Here is a 15,618-nt window from a genome sequence, read left to right on the forward strand (position 1 = left end):
TGGGTAAACAAACTAAATCAACCTTTAAGAGTAAAGGACACATTCAGTCTAACCGATGTTTAGATCTTTTTCACATGGATTTATTTGGACCGATTAGGGTCACCAGCCTAGGTGGTATGCTTTAAACTATGTTTATTGTTGATGATTATTCTAGATATACATGGGTAAAATTTTTGGCATCTAAACGTGAAACCGCATCAAATTTAATTACATAGCTTAAACGTTTACAAAATGAAAAATCAACACGTATAAATAGCATTAGTAGTGATAGAGGAACCAAATTTACAAATAGTACTCTAAATGCATTTCTTGATGAATCCGGCATTAGACACGAGTTGTCTACTGCTAGAACTCCTCAACAGAGCGGCCTGGCTGAGAGAAGAAACCAAACTCTCAAGGAAGCCGTAAGGTCTATGATAGCCGACTCAGGTGTTGCTCAAAAAGTTTGGGCTGAAGCTATCAGTACTGCATGTTATACACGAAACCGGTCTTTGATTAACAAATTTCACAATAAAACACCGTACGAAGTGTATTTTGATAGAACTCCTAACATTCGGTATCTCAAAATTTTCGGTTGCAAATGTTACATTCACATTAATGGCAAAAACTACTTATCTGCTTTTGATGCAAAATCCGATATTGGGATAATGATAGGTTACTCAGCGGTTAGTAAAGCATATAGAGTATATAATACTAGAAATTTAATCGTGGAAGAATCTCTCCATGTTGTATTCGATGAATCGGTTGAAAGTAACACTGCATCATCCTTTGATCTACATAATAATATCCATTCTGATAGTAAAGATGAGATTCCGGTTTTCAGACGGTTTGTCCATGACCAAATGGGTGTTGTTGAAACCCAGTCGGATCAAGCTGCCACACAGCAGGAAGCTGACACCTCGGTTCAAATAGAAGAAATCGGTCGGTCTGATACTATTGATCAGCCTACCGATATGTCTAGCCTTGATCAAACAAACGGTGATTTGGTAGACACTCCTGAACCGAATCTCAAAAGGAACACAAATCATCCTCCTGAGCTTATTATAGGTGACCCTTCAAAACCCGTCCAAACTAGGCGACAAAAACTGGAGGAATACTTTAATTCCGCTTTCATATCCCAGATTGTGCCGAAAAAGGTGGATGAAGCATTGTCGGATCCGGATTGGGTCTTGGCAATGCAAGAGGGGTTAAACCAGTTTGAGAGTAATAAAGTCTGGTATCTAGTTCCCAGACGGAAAGATCAACCGGTCATAGGAACAAGATGGGTATTTAGAAATAAACTCAATGAAGACAATTTGGTTACGAGGAACAAAGCTAGATTAGTGGCACATGGATACAAACAGGAAGAAGGCATTGATTTTGAAGAATCATTTGCTCCTGTAGCTAGAATTGAAGCCATTATAATTTTTCTAGCCTTTGCTGCTTTCAAAAACTTTAAAGTTTTCCAAATGGATGTTAAAAGTGCATTTTTAAATGGTGACCTACGTGAAGAAGTATACGTTGAACAACCACCCGGTTTTAAAAATCTTGACCTACCTAATCATGTATATCATTTAAATAAAGCACTGTACGGTTTAAAATAAGCTCCTAGAGCTTTGTATGATACATTAACCGCATTTCTGATACATCATGATTTTACCATAGGTTCAATGGATAAAACCCTATTTAAATTTGAGAAAAAGGGACACATTTTACTTGTTCAAATATATGTAGATGATATCATTTTCGGATCAACCGATCCCAAGCTGTGTGATAAATTCTCAACCCTGATGACTAACAAATTTGAAATGAGTATGATGGGAGAATTAAGCTTCTTCCTAGGCCTTCAGGTTAAACAACTCGAAGGAAGAACTTTCATCAGTCAGCCCAAATATACAAAGGAACTTCTAAAGAAATTTGGGATGGACACGTGCTCATCTGCCGCCACTCCAATGAGCTCATCAATCAAGCTGGATAAAGATGATGATGGTCAGGGAGTAGACCTGACCACCTATCGTGGAATCATCAGTTCACTTTTATACCAAACAGCAAGTAGACCGGACATACTATTTGCAGTCGAAGTGTGTGGAAGATTTCAGGCTAATCTCAAACAGTCTCATTATACAACCGCTAACCGAATCCTGAAATATCTAAAGGGAACACCTGAAGTCGGTTTGTGGTATCCAAAGGACTCATCTTTTAACCTCACAAGTTATTCTGACGCAGACTATGTAAGATGTAAGGTTGACAGAAAAAGTACCAGCGGAACATGCCAATTCTTAGGTGATCGGTTTGTTTCATGGCACAGCAAGAAGCAAACGTCGGTTGCTACATCAACCGTAGAGGCTGAATATCTGGCAGCGGAAGTTGCTGTTCACAACTCCTATGGATTCAATAGCAACTAAAGGACTTTGGTATCACCGCCGAAGAGTCTCCAATTTTCTATGACAACACAAGTGCCATAGCAATCACATACAATCCGGTTTAACACTCTAGAACTAAGCACATTGACATAAGGCATCATTTCATCCAGGAACAAGTCATGCAGAAGCACATCCGGTTGGAAAATGTATCAACTGATCAACAAGTAGCCGATATCTTCACAAAGCCCCTGCAGGAAGCTAAGTTTTCTTACTTCAGAAACATCCTTGGTTTAACCGATATCAATCAACTCATTTCTTAAACCTTTAACTTCTAAAGGGAAAAATCGGTTCGGACAGACAAAATCGGCAGTTCTTCCTAAAATGTCGGAAATCGAATTTATCATCATATTTATTGAAAAATCGCTTTGTCTATCAGTTACAGTAAACCGACCAGTTACTTAGTACCTATACTAATTAACTACATCGGGACCAATGGCTGAAAACCAACCGGTTTGAATATAATATATTCTGGAATATTTGGCTTTCTAACAAAAATGGAACAACTGTCTGTGTTTGGACGTATCTGTTCTGAAAATATACCTTTTCAAAACAAAGCAGTCATGCCTCAAAAGACGTGAAGATATGATATCTCTCACCGTCCAGGCCTATGACTCACACCCTCAGGCTGTAAACATACCTAATTCATGCAAGATGTTTTATCCTATGGTTAATAAACTATATTACCTGTTACCCACTGGATAATACTAATCACCTATATCATCCTCAAACTAATATATAAGTTAGATGAACATCAAACAAATATCCACAATATCAACCTATCATCTCACTTAGACAAAAATGTCTCAGTTCCAAAACATTCTTCAAGTTGATTTTGACTCAACACATGAGACACAACACTATGAGATCTTCAAAATGATTAAGTCTCTGGAAAGTATCGGTATGCGGTCTTTCCTAGATGACAAACATGTCATCTTTCTTGAAACCGTTACTGAATTTTTCCATAATGCTAGAGTCTTCCGTGGTACTCCATTCTTTGACACACTTATCCAGTCAAGGGTAAGAGGAACGGTGTTTGACTTCTCCGAGCGAGATTTCGCTCGGTGCTTCGACCTTCCGAAGGAAGGTCTTACTGACCTAAATGTCTCGGCTTAACAGAAAGCCAAGATATCTCTGGAATTTTCTCTCTCCAACTCTTCGGTCGATGATCACAGAGCACAGTCATCATTGAGGGCTGAATATCAGCTCCTCAACGACATTATCGGTAGGGCCATCTTGGGAAAGGATGTCACCAACACCTACTGCACCATAGTCTTCAATATCATGACCGCCATAACAACTGATACTCCGGTCAATTGGTCTAGGCTGCTGTTTGACATCCTGATCTGGATGATCAATACCCGTCATACCGACTGCATTCCCCAAATCAGCTCTCTACTTATCGAACTCGGGGTTCCGCTCTATCTAGGCGAAGGGCTGAACCAATCCCAGGTCTTGACCAGGGATTCTGCTGATTCCTTCTATGAGCGGTTTGAGAAAGCTTGGAAGAAGAAAAACAAACACCTCACCTCCTCCGTCCATTAAAGAGTCACTCCTTCGGACAACCGGTCATTTTTCTTCACGCACCGGTTGTATTTTTATCCTACTTGATTATGCTTACTTTCGGTCTAATTTATGTTTCCTCTCGGTTCAATGTAATCCACTTTTCCTTAATGAAATTTTAGTACTTTTGAGTTCCAACTGCATGGGAAATTACACAAACCTAGTTAGTTCCCAACTAGATTCTCAACCTCGGTCTCCGTAACCGGTCAAAAAGTACCACTTCCCAAGGCGTTTTGAAAACATAAATATTCTCCAGCATGAATGAGAAAAAAAGGAATCTTAACATTAAATGCTCTTACGCTCCCTGTCATTTCAAATCTATTTAAGAAACCTCTTCCCATCTCATTTCAATACATTTCAAAACAACATATCTTAACTCTCTACCTCTCTAAGCAAAACCTGAAAAATGTCTCATCGCACCCTCAGAAACTATCTGTGCATTGATTTTGATTCAGTACTCTCCATGGAAGACGTTAAAACAAGGTAATTAATCTTTGAATCTCTAGTCGACACTAGACACCGTGATTTCCTAGAGAAATCCGGACCTTTCTTTATTCCAGAGATACTAGAATTTTTCTCCAATGCACATATGTTTAATAGTGCCATTGTATCCACCGTCAAAACTAGTGTCATTGTTCTCTCGGAAAGCCGACTCGCCGAGATGTTCAACCTTCCAACATAAGGGTTTTCGGATTTCCCACCACAAGTGGGCAATGCAGCTGTTGATTACGCTGAAGTGTTCTCCGGATCCGAAACACCGGTTGAAAATCACGGCCTTAAAGCCAATCTTGCTCCCCACATTCAACTCCTGCATGAGATCGTTAATCGGTCGATCATCTGCCAATCTCCAAATCAAAACTACTCTAGAAGAGCTTTCGACATGATGACATATATCGTCAGATCAACCCCCATCAATTGGGCATCGGTCATCTTTAACAACGTAAAGACTATGGTCGAAATGAAGAAAGGGTTCGGCTATGCTCCTCACTTGAGCCGGGTCATTCGGGCCTGCATTCCAAATCTTGGACCGGGTACAATGGTGAATCTCTCAAACGTCCTCAACGAGGAAGTGGTGGAGGACAAACTTTTTAGGATGATTACTATGTAATTTTCATTTTTTTATGTGTATTTCAAACCGATCTTTGTATCGGTATCTATCATTCTCATGTCTGTTTCATCATTAATAGAAAATCGGTTCAAAATTCAAAAATCGGTTTAAATTCTTCACCGGTTAAATCGCTTATCGACTCACTCTTTACCGGTTAAATCACTCACCACTTCCTTAATTATCGGTTAAAAGATTAACCGTCTTAATAATTTCCCGCCAAAAGGCCTCCCGCCAAAAGGTTGCCGCCCAAAGGCTTACCGCCAATTCATTTTGGAGGGAAAATTGGCGCCCTTTCTTGATGTGACGGCTCGCGTCGGTTCGCATTCCAGGCCGTTGCATATAAATACCCTCATTCGCAATTTTATTTCATTCTTCCGCGAATCTACTTTCTCTCTCTAGCAATCTCTTATCCTCAAATCTTCAATCTTTCCAACTTCCGGTCTCTCTAAGCAAAATGGGTCGCGATTCTGTACTCTTTACTCACATCTTTCAAGTGGACTTCGAAGAAATTCGAACCAATGGATCGACAAAGGCTAAACAAGTGTTGAATCTCATATCTGCCTCGGGTTTTGAACATTTTCTAAATGGACCATTCGTCCTGTATCAAGACGCGGTCACGGAGTTTTTCCAAACCGCCATACTCGACGAAGCGCTTGAGAGAGAGAATGAGATCGCGGCTCACAAGATCCAAGAAGCTGAAGACGAGAACGTGCGGATACAAAAGGAAAGGGAACAAGCGGATGTTACCCTGGCCAAACATGTTCAAGTGGTGGAAGATGCCGTACCGGAACAAGCGGTTCAAGCAAATGAGGATTCGGCTCGGCTAATCCAACAACATCTAATATTAGAAGATATCACCGACACAAATAAGCAATCAAAGGTGGCTGCTCCATCAACCGGACCGGCAACCAGAAAGAGAAATGCCTCCAAGAAGGCAGCGGCTAAACGGACTCAACAGCTGTTGGCCGACATTGCTGAACTGATTAGTGCTCCTCCAACCAACCCGGTTCTACCAGAAGTTGAAGAGGTCGAGGAAGAGGATATACCGCTGAACAAAAGAGCGTGGGGGTATCGATGCGGTACCACTCAGATCGGTTCCCTCACAGGACTCACCTTTCACCGCACCTCGGGCGGTCAAGGATCTTCCTCCGGATTTGGAGTCGATCATTGCAATCCGGGAAAGGGAGCGATGGCTGGATACCTCGAGAGATATATGCCTAAGAAGAGGGAATAGAATTTTTAATTATCTGTTATTTATGTTAACTTTATAATATTTCCTACTTTTATATATATATATATATATATATAAATATAAAGTATTTTTGGCAACCGACCTACATCTTACTTCTTAAATGATTTTGAATATTTTAAATAAAATAATTAAAAAGGTAGAAATTGATAAGATAAAATTTTTCTTTAAAGACAAATTTTTTCTCAGATTTTTCCAAAATTTTTCTAAAATTTTTTCTAAGTCTTTTTCAAAAATCCGGCCAAACAAACATAAGATTTTAAACCGGCCTACTTCTTACTTCTTACATGATTTTGAATATTTTAAATAAAATAATCAAAAAGGAAGAAATTGTTAGATAAATTAGACCGGTTAAAAATAAGAACTTAACAAAACAAATTTCCTATGCAGGAACGGTCAAGAACCAAGAACGGTCAAGAATCTAACCGGTCAAGAATCCAACTGACCAAAGAATCTAACCGGTTAGAAGAAGAAGCAAAGGATGTATCCAAAACCGGAATTTATTCGGTTAACCTGAAGCTATGAACAACCGGTAGACATACCAAACCGAAATGCTGTATCCAACCGGAAAACCGATGAAAAGACTACTTAGAGAAAGAAGTCAGGATTATCAAACTAAGTACAATCTACAAATTTGTGTAAACAGACACTTGGGTATATGCAGAAGATGATACCAAAGGAACAGACGAACATTGTCATATCCATATAAGTCCGACGATACTCTGCAGGCTGTAGAAGATTGTCTGAAGAGATCTTTCCACTTTGGGATAAGTCAGATGCGCAACCTTCCAGATGCAGGTAACCGGCCAACCGGAAGTTTCCATATTAAGTAAAAGACAAACCTAACCGGTTTGACCTATGCCTTGGAAACCAGAACCGCATTTAATGCAAGATTGAACCTCTGCTCAACCAATCAGATTCAAGGATTACCCTGAAGGTATCCGTTGAAGAAATGTGACCGTTGGCACATTTCACCTATAAAAGGAGCTGAAGAGGAGTAAATACAGCTAACCAACTACACCAGGTTTAAGAGTTATTAATTACAAGTTTATCTCTCTACAAGATTCAAAGTTTAAGTGTGCATTTAAAGTGAGATTACAATTTCGGTGAGAATTGTGCGAGTGTTTATCGAGAAGCAAATAAGTCTCGATCTGATATTGTGTTTGTGTATTCCTTAGTGAATATCCTTCTCGCGGTTTCGAAAAGAAGGGGTGACGTATGAGTTTTATCTCCGAACATCCATAAAAACCTGTGTCTTGTTCTTTACTTTCTATCGGCTCTAAGTTCTAACCGACTTAATATACTAACCGACTTACATCGTTCTAACCGATTCACTAAATCTTAAACCTTAAACCAACCTCCTAATCTCCAAACCGATATTATTCAGATTCTATCTTTATCATGTGTGTGTGTTGTTTCAACTTGAAACAAACCACTTCCGCGCTTGAACTCGGTTCAAGGGTTTGTGACAGTTTGTTTAGTATTGAAACCCGGTGTTAATTTCTAACCGGATTAGCGCCAACCGTTGAGTGAAAGTTCTAACCGGCCAGACCCCGGTTCCCCACCCGAGATCTAGATCCTAACAGTACAGTTTCGTCTTTCTGCTACATCATTCATGCTTGGAGAGCCCGGCGTGGTGTACTGAGGACGATACCACACTCCTCTAGGTATTTAGCGAAAAGCCCTGGACGTTGTTCACTTGAACCGTCATACCGACCGTAGTATTCACCACCACGATCGGATTTAACTTTCTTTATCTTTCTGTTGAGTTGATTTTCAACTTCAACCTTAAATGACTTGAACAAATCCAATGTTTGAGCATTTTCTTTTATAAAAAAAATATATGCATATTTAGAGAAATTGTCTATGAATGATACGAAATATCATTGACCAATCCAAGACGGAGTCAGAAATGGCCCAGAAACATCCGTATGTATCAACTCAAGTATTTATGTAGCTCTATATGCATTCAATTTTCTATCTTTGGTTTTTTTTCCTTTAATACATTCAATACAGACATTTAAAGTCCGTAAAATCAATGGAATTTAGAATCTCATCTGACACAAGACGTTCAACTCTATTTCTAGAGATGTTGTTAGGATCGGGGACGCCCTTGGAGGACCGGGGTGTTTCCGGTTTCTGGAAGGGTGGCTGCTTACACAACACAACACAACACACAATTTGGTGATAGTCCGGTTAGAGACTAAAACCGTTCTTAACACTACGCAGATTGTCACAGACTCTTGAACTGAGTTCAAGTGCGGAAATGTCCGTTTCAATCTGAAGCAACGAATACGATTCAGTTTGAAGAGTATTTAGGAGGAGTCGGTTAGAGAGGATGGATAGACCGGTTTGGTTAAGATTAAGTTCTGGTTTTGTTTGAAGTGAGTGATAGTTCGGTTTTTAGAGTGAGTAAGGCGGAAATAAAAGAAATGACACGAGACAAGATTTTTTATGGATGTTAGGAGCAAACCCTCCTACGTCACCCCTTCTTCTCAGATTATGAGAAGGATATCCACTAACTTGAATGTTACAAAACTCATACAATGCCGAACGAGCCTTAATCGCTACTCGTCAGTTACACCACTCACTATGATGTAATACAATAACTCAATATAACAACAATGCTTTCAATAAATGAAACAACTATTTAGATTTCTTTCTCTCTCTTGCTTGTTTCAGAACTATTAAATGTCAATTTAGATACTTTTTGCAAAATTTCTTCCTTGGCTTCTATTTATATGAAAAATATGACAATGGTCATATTTTCTCTCTCCAGGAGATTGGCCACTGGAAACCGGTAATGATCAAGAGGCTTGCACGCCTTCCCTCTTGGACAGATCAATTTGGACACATGGCAGACATGCGCTTAGCCGGTTTGCATTTTGGACACATGGCACACATGCACTTAGCCGGTTTGCATTTTGGACACATGACAGACATGCACTTAGCCGGTTTGCATTTTGGACACATGGCAAACATGCACTTAGTCGGCCGCCTGTTTCAGAGATTTGCTAGAGATCTTGGATAAGCCTGCCTGACAGCTACTTAGAGGTTGCTTCTGAAATTAGACAAACATGCCTGACAGCTACCTGTTTCCTGCAGTTTATTTAATAACCGGAGCATTTATTACCGGAGCGACTGCATTTAATCAACCGGAGCATTTATGACGGAGCGGCTGCATTTAATCAACCAGAGCATTTAATAAATCGGAACTCATTTATGACCGGCCATGCTACATTATGTGCCTGTTGACCGAACCGGTTGACCGAGCTCCGAGCCGGTTGACTGAACTTTACTGACCGAACCGGTTTGACCGGAGCCTTTTACTTCAAACCGAACGATATATATATATATTTCCAACCGAATGCTCAGTTTCCCTGAAATAGCAAAACTTTAAATATTATTTGCAGTATGTGAGATTTGATATAACTTAGCGGTTTAACATATATACTTGTTATATTTAAACCAATTAATATACTTGATATAACTTAGCGGTTTAACATATATACTTGTTATATTTAAACCAATTAATATACTTGATATAACTTAGCGGTTTAACATATATATTTGAACTTAGTTTTATCTATTCATTAAACTTTTCATAAGTTATAACAATTATTTTCTAACAATTTCTCCCTTTTTGAATATTTAGAATAAATATTCAAAAATCGTAATGTGTGGCCGGTTTCAAAATTAACTTGCTTAATTTTTCTTATCAATTTCTCCCTTTTTGATTATTTAGAATAAATATTCAAAACTTGTAATGTGTGGCCGGTTTTTTTTTAAAAGCTTATATTTGTTTGGCCGGTTTTAAAGAGCTTACATTTGTTTGGCCAGTTTTTGGAAAAACAGTTTGGTTTAAGGAGAACTTTATTTTTCTAATAATTTTTCTTCAAATTTTGTAATCTAACAACCCTAAAATATTTTTAAGGGAAGAAAACTTAGACTCGAGAAGTGGCTTTGTGAGGATGTTAGTCACTTCATTCTTGTTCCCTTCATGTGATGGGTTCGTCAGCAGCCGGCTGTCTGGATGCAATGTTGTCTCTTCCAAGCTTCTGTCTTGATTTACCTGCATTCATAGACAATAGAGAATCTGGTCCCCATTTTTCTTTGGGTCCGTGGCTTATTAGTCCCTTGGGAATCCACACTTTAATAAGTCGGATAACTTTCTCGGTCATAGTTCTAATTATTTTTCCGGTGCTTGGCTTGACATCTTTATGTTGTCCTAAGAGTGCCTTATTTTGTGGTGACTTTTGATTAATTCTATGTGGTCGTTGATCGGTTTGTTTACCTGCTGGCCGGTTGGCTTTCCTTCTCTTAGGATGAAGCCATTTTTCCGAGTCAGTTGGACTTACATATTTTATTTCTTTTTCCGGTTTTAGATCACGTTCTTCCTCATTTTCGATTGATGAACTCTTGAAAAATCTTATGAAAGGAAAATTGTCTTTTGTGAGTTTCATCCCGTTGGAATGCTTGTGAGTGGCGGATTTGTTATAACCAATACCAAATTTACATTTGGGATGTCTTTGGTAATTAGACATCTGGCTTACCGCTTCACTAGATCTCTTCCAAGAAGCCGTGACATATTTGATTCTCTCATGTTCTTCGGTTAACGATTGGACTGTCTCTTTGAGCTTCTCATTCTCTATGGACAGTCCAACCGGTTCGTAAGTCTCGGTTCCGCTTGGCTCACCAGCGGTACCACTTGACTTTCCGGTTTCATATTTTGTCCGGGTAAGTATTAAAACAGACAATTTTTTGAATTCATCGACCATGTCGTTGAGTGCAATAACTAAGTCTTCTTTAGTAAATTCTTCAGAAGAGAAATCAAATACCTCAGATTCTTTCTCAGCCGCGAAGCATGTATCAGCTTTATCATTACCGTCGTTGGATGATAAGTCGTCTGAATCGTTATCGGCCCATTTGCTATTTATTTCAGTAGCTATCAGAGCCTTCTGCTCTTTCCAGTTCTCCTTTATTTGGTCGCTTTCCTCACACAGTTGGATCAACTTCTCCCAAATTTCTTTAGCAGAGGAGCACAACTTGATCTTACTAAACATGTTTCTATCCAACGACTTGAACAAAATGTTTTTGGCAACATTATCCAGGTTATTCATCTTCTTATCTTTCGTTATCCATTTGTATCTTGGCTTATCAATCTTTATCGGACCATCGGTAATAACATACCACATGTCGTCGTCTTGTGAGGCCAAATGCACTTCCATCCGTATCTTCCAATCAACATATTCTTCGATGCAGAACATGGGGGGCTCGTTGATGAAAGACATGATGATATTCGGTTGATTGAGTGTTAAGAACCTCGCTCTGATACCACTTGTTAGGATCGGGGACGCCCTTAGAGGATCGGGGTGTTTCCGGTTTCTGAAAGGGTGGCCGCTTACACAACACAACACATAATTTGGTGATAGTCCGGTTAGAGACTAAAACCGTTCTTAACACTACGCAGATTTTCACAGACTCTTGAACCGAGTTCAAGTGCGGAAATGTCCGTTTCAATCTGAAGCAACGAATACGATTCGGTTTGGAGAGTATTTAGGAGGAGTCGGTTAGAGAGGATGGATAGACCGGTTTGGTTAAGATTATGTTCCGGTTTTGTTTGAAGTGAGTGATAGTTCAGTTTTTAGAGTGAGTAAGGCAGAAATAAAAGAAATGACACGAGACAAGATTTTTTATGGATGTTCGGAGCAAACCCTCCTGCGTCACCCCTTCTTCACAGATTATGAGAAGGATCTCCACTAACTTGAATGTTACAACACTCACACAATGCCGAACGAGCCTTAATCGCTACTTGTCGGTTACACCACTCACTATGATGTAATACAATAACTCAATATAACAACAATGCTTTCAATAAATGAAACAACTATTTAGATTTCTTTCTCTCTCTTGCTTGTTTCAGAACTATTGAATGTCAATTTTGATGCTTTTTGCAAAATTTCTTCCTTGGCTTCTATTTATATGAAAAATATGACAACGGTCATATTTTCTCTCTCCAGGAGATTGGCCACTGGAAACCGGTAATGATCAAGAGGCTAGCACGCCTTCCCTCTTGGACAGATCAATTTGGACACATGGCAGACATGCGTTTAGCCGGTTTGCATTTTGGACACATGGCAGACATGCACTTGGCCGGTTTGCATTTTGGATATATGGCAGACATGCACTTAGCTGGTTTGCATTTTGGACACATGGTAGACATGCACTTAGGCGGTTTGTATTTTCGACACATGGCAGACATGCACTTAGCCGGTTTGCATTTTGGACACATGGCAGACATGCACTTAGCCGGCCGCCTGTTTCAGAGATTTGCTAGAGATCTTGGATAAGCCTGCGTGACAGCTACTTGGAGGTTGCTTCTGAATTTAGACAAGAATGCCTGACAGCTACCTGTTGCCTGCAGTTTATTTAATAACCGGAGCATTTATTACCAGAGAGGCTGCATTTAATCAACCGGAGCATTTATGACGGAGCGGCTGCATTTAATCAACCGGAGCATTTAATAAACCGGAACTCATTTATGACCGACCGGCCATGCTACATTAAGTGCCGGTTGACCGATCCGGTTAACCGAACTCCGAGCCGGTTGACTGAACTTTACTGACCGAACTGGTTGACCGAGCTCTGAACCGGTTGACCGAGCTCCGAGCCGGTTGACTGGACTTTACTGACCGAACCGGTTTGACCGGAGCCTTTTACTTCAAACCGAACGATATATATTTATATTTCCAACCGAATGCTCAGTTTCCCTGAAATAGCAAAACTTTAAATATTATTTGCAGTGAGGCAAAGATGTTTACCACTACGCTACAACACCTTCTTGTTATATTTAAACCAATTAATATACTTGATATAACTTAGCGGTTTAACATATATATTTGAACTTAGTTTTATCTATTCATTAAACTTTTCATAAGTTATAACAATTATTTTCTAACAATTTCTCCCTTTTTGATTATTTAGAATAAATATTCAAAAATCGTAATGTGTGGCCGGTTTGAAAAATAACTTACTTAATTTTTCTTATCAGATGTGACCTAAGCATTTGTGTCATAATGTACTCGAATTATTATTATTTAGCTTTCGTTTAGTATCTCTTGATTTCACATTCAAGGTTTAATTATATAAAGCAATTGTATCAAGTAAATAAAGATTGTCACAATGCATTAATGAACCGGTTCCAACATCCAAAGTACAAATAGATAACTTAAATTGACCATTTCCAAACAAACTAGAATAACCTTTGTCCAAATAACGAATAGAAACCAAATTTCGTTTAAACGAAGGTATAATAAAAGTATCCTTTAAGTCCAAATAGAAACCAGAAATAAGCAACAATCTAAAGTGTCCAATTGCTTCAACTTCTACCGATTTTCCATCGCCCACAAAGATACGTCTTTCAGCATCACTTGGTTTTCGGTAGCTCAGGCAACCCTGTATTGAAATACTGATGTTAGTAGTAGTACCGGAGTCTAACCACCTAGTATTTCCATGTACTGATGCTAAATTAACTTAAGAACAAACCAGATTAAGAAATGTACCTTTCTTTTCGCGTCATGCACGATATTTAGTACAATCCTTCTTTAGATGTGCAGCCTTATTGCAAAAGAAACAGTCATTGTTAACATTTTTCTTTGCATTTGGACCTTGAGCAGCATCAACATTCTTCCTTTTCTTGCCCTTATCCCTAGAGGTGCTTTCCAGATGAGCACATTTTGTCCTTTCTTGCTTTAGTCTCTCTTCCTCTTGAACACAATGAGAAATTAGTTCATTTAAGTTCCATGTTTCTTTCTGACAGTTAAAACTGACTTTAAAGTGGTTGAATTGAATCGGAAAAGAAATCAGAATGAAATGCACAAGTAAATCCTCATGCAAATAAAGCTTTAGTGCCTTAAGTTTTGATGTAAGATTAAATATCTGTATGATGTACTCTCTTATATTACCATTTCCCTTATACTTCATTGAAATCAAGCTCTTAAGAATAGTGCTTGTTTCAGCCTTATCGCTTTTAATAAAGCGCTTTTCAATTTCTGCAAGGTAATCTTTAGAATTGGTGGTGTCTTCAGACACAACACCCCTGAACACCTCCAGAATTGCACGCTTTATGATCATAAGACTCATGCGGATAGAGCGTTCCCATCTCTCAAATTTATCCTTCTCTTCAGTAGAGATAATAACCATAGGAGTAGTGGGTTGCTCTGTTCGTATCGCAAGATTCATGTCCATGAAACCGTGAATTATTTGAATGTTCTCCTTCCAATCCTTAAAGTTAGAGCCATTAAGGACTGGGACTGAACTTAAGTTGACATTAATATTTGCAACATCAGCTGAAAACATAATTTAACTTGTAACTAACATGCTCAATTCTTTAATTTTCAATCAAATTTAAAATAATCAGCAAATCCCATCCAAAATATCTAGTGCACCATTAAATTCAAGTCTTTGAACAATGAAATTTAACTGCTAGTGATATTTTGTTGCAATAATCAAATACTAACAATAATGCATGACAAATAACAAACCTTTCTTTGGAATGATTTGATATTCTCATGTAAAAAATCTTTATAATTGTTACGTGTTTATTATCACAAGTAATTGTGAACTTCGGTTAACTAGTAACCTTTGTTTGGGCCGATTATTTAGTCACATTAAAATTCACCATTACAAACATTCAAAATTCGAACTTAAACAAACTAAATTAGAGAGGTCACTTTGTCGTCATAACTTAACTTATTTAATTTAAATAAAAAACAATTCCCTGAATTATTTAATAAGATTAAAACCTAAAATAAAATTAAAAGAGTTCGACTATTTCTTTTATTAATTTACTTAAATTAATAATATTATTTCTTAAAAAATCCTAAATTGAATAATATTATTTTATCCGAATATTATTTCTTAAAAAATCCTTAAATAAAAGAAAATATTTTCCAATAAAATAATTATATAATATTATTTCCTAATGATCCCCAATAATAATATTATTTTCCCAAAAATAAAATATTTTACCGAATTTTATTTTAATAAAAGATAATGAATTAAAATTATTTCCTCTTTAAAATAGGAATTGAATTAATATTATTTTCCAAAAAAAGTATTCATCATACATTTCAATTTACGGTTTTCACGTTGTTAAACTGTTACCTTTCATGATTGCAGAACTTCAATTTAGGATTTACAAATTAGGGTTTCTCTATACAACAAACTTTAAAATTATGAAACCGATGATTTATTTTCACCTAAATTCATGACAATGACAAGTCTCCCTAAATTCATGT

The 15,618-nt window shown here is 38.0% G+C and overlaps 1 protein-coding gene across 1 annotated transcript; it reads right to left on the reverse strand.

Annotated features, from left to right (window-relative positions):
• Nucleotides 1-13,894: 13,894 nt before the first annotated feature.
• Nucleotides 13,895-14,677, reverse strand: LOC124913113. The gene has a single exon (XM_047453732.1). The coding sequence runs from the start codon at nucleotides 14,675-14,677 to the stop codon at nucleotides 13,895-13,897; it is 783 nt and encodes a 260-aa protein (XP_047309688.1).
• Between the last annotated feature and the right edge of the window lie 941 nt (nucleotides 14,678-15,618).

Source organism: Impatiens glandulifera, chromosome 8 (genome assembly GCF_907164915.1).
Source record: "Impatiens glandulifera chromosome 8, dImpGla2.1, whole genome shotgun sequence".
In the NCBI taxonomy this organism is placed as follows: Eukaryota; Viridiplantae; Streptophyta; class Magnoliopsida; order Ericales; family Balsaminaceae; genus Impatiens; species Impatiens glandulifera.

Coding starts and splice junctions, on each gene's coding strand:
- LOC124913113 (XM_047453732.1), bottom strand. CDS start 14,677: ATGTTTTCAGCTGATGTTGCAAATATTAATGTCAACTTAAGTTCAGTC.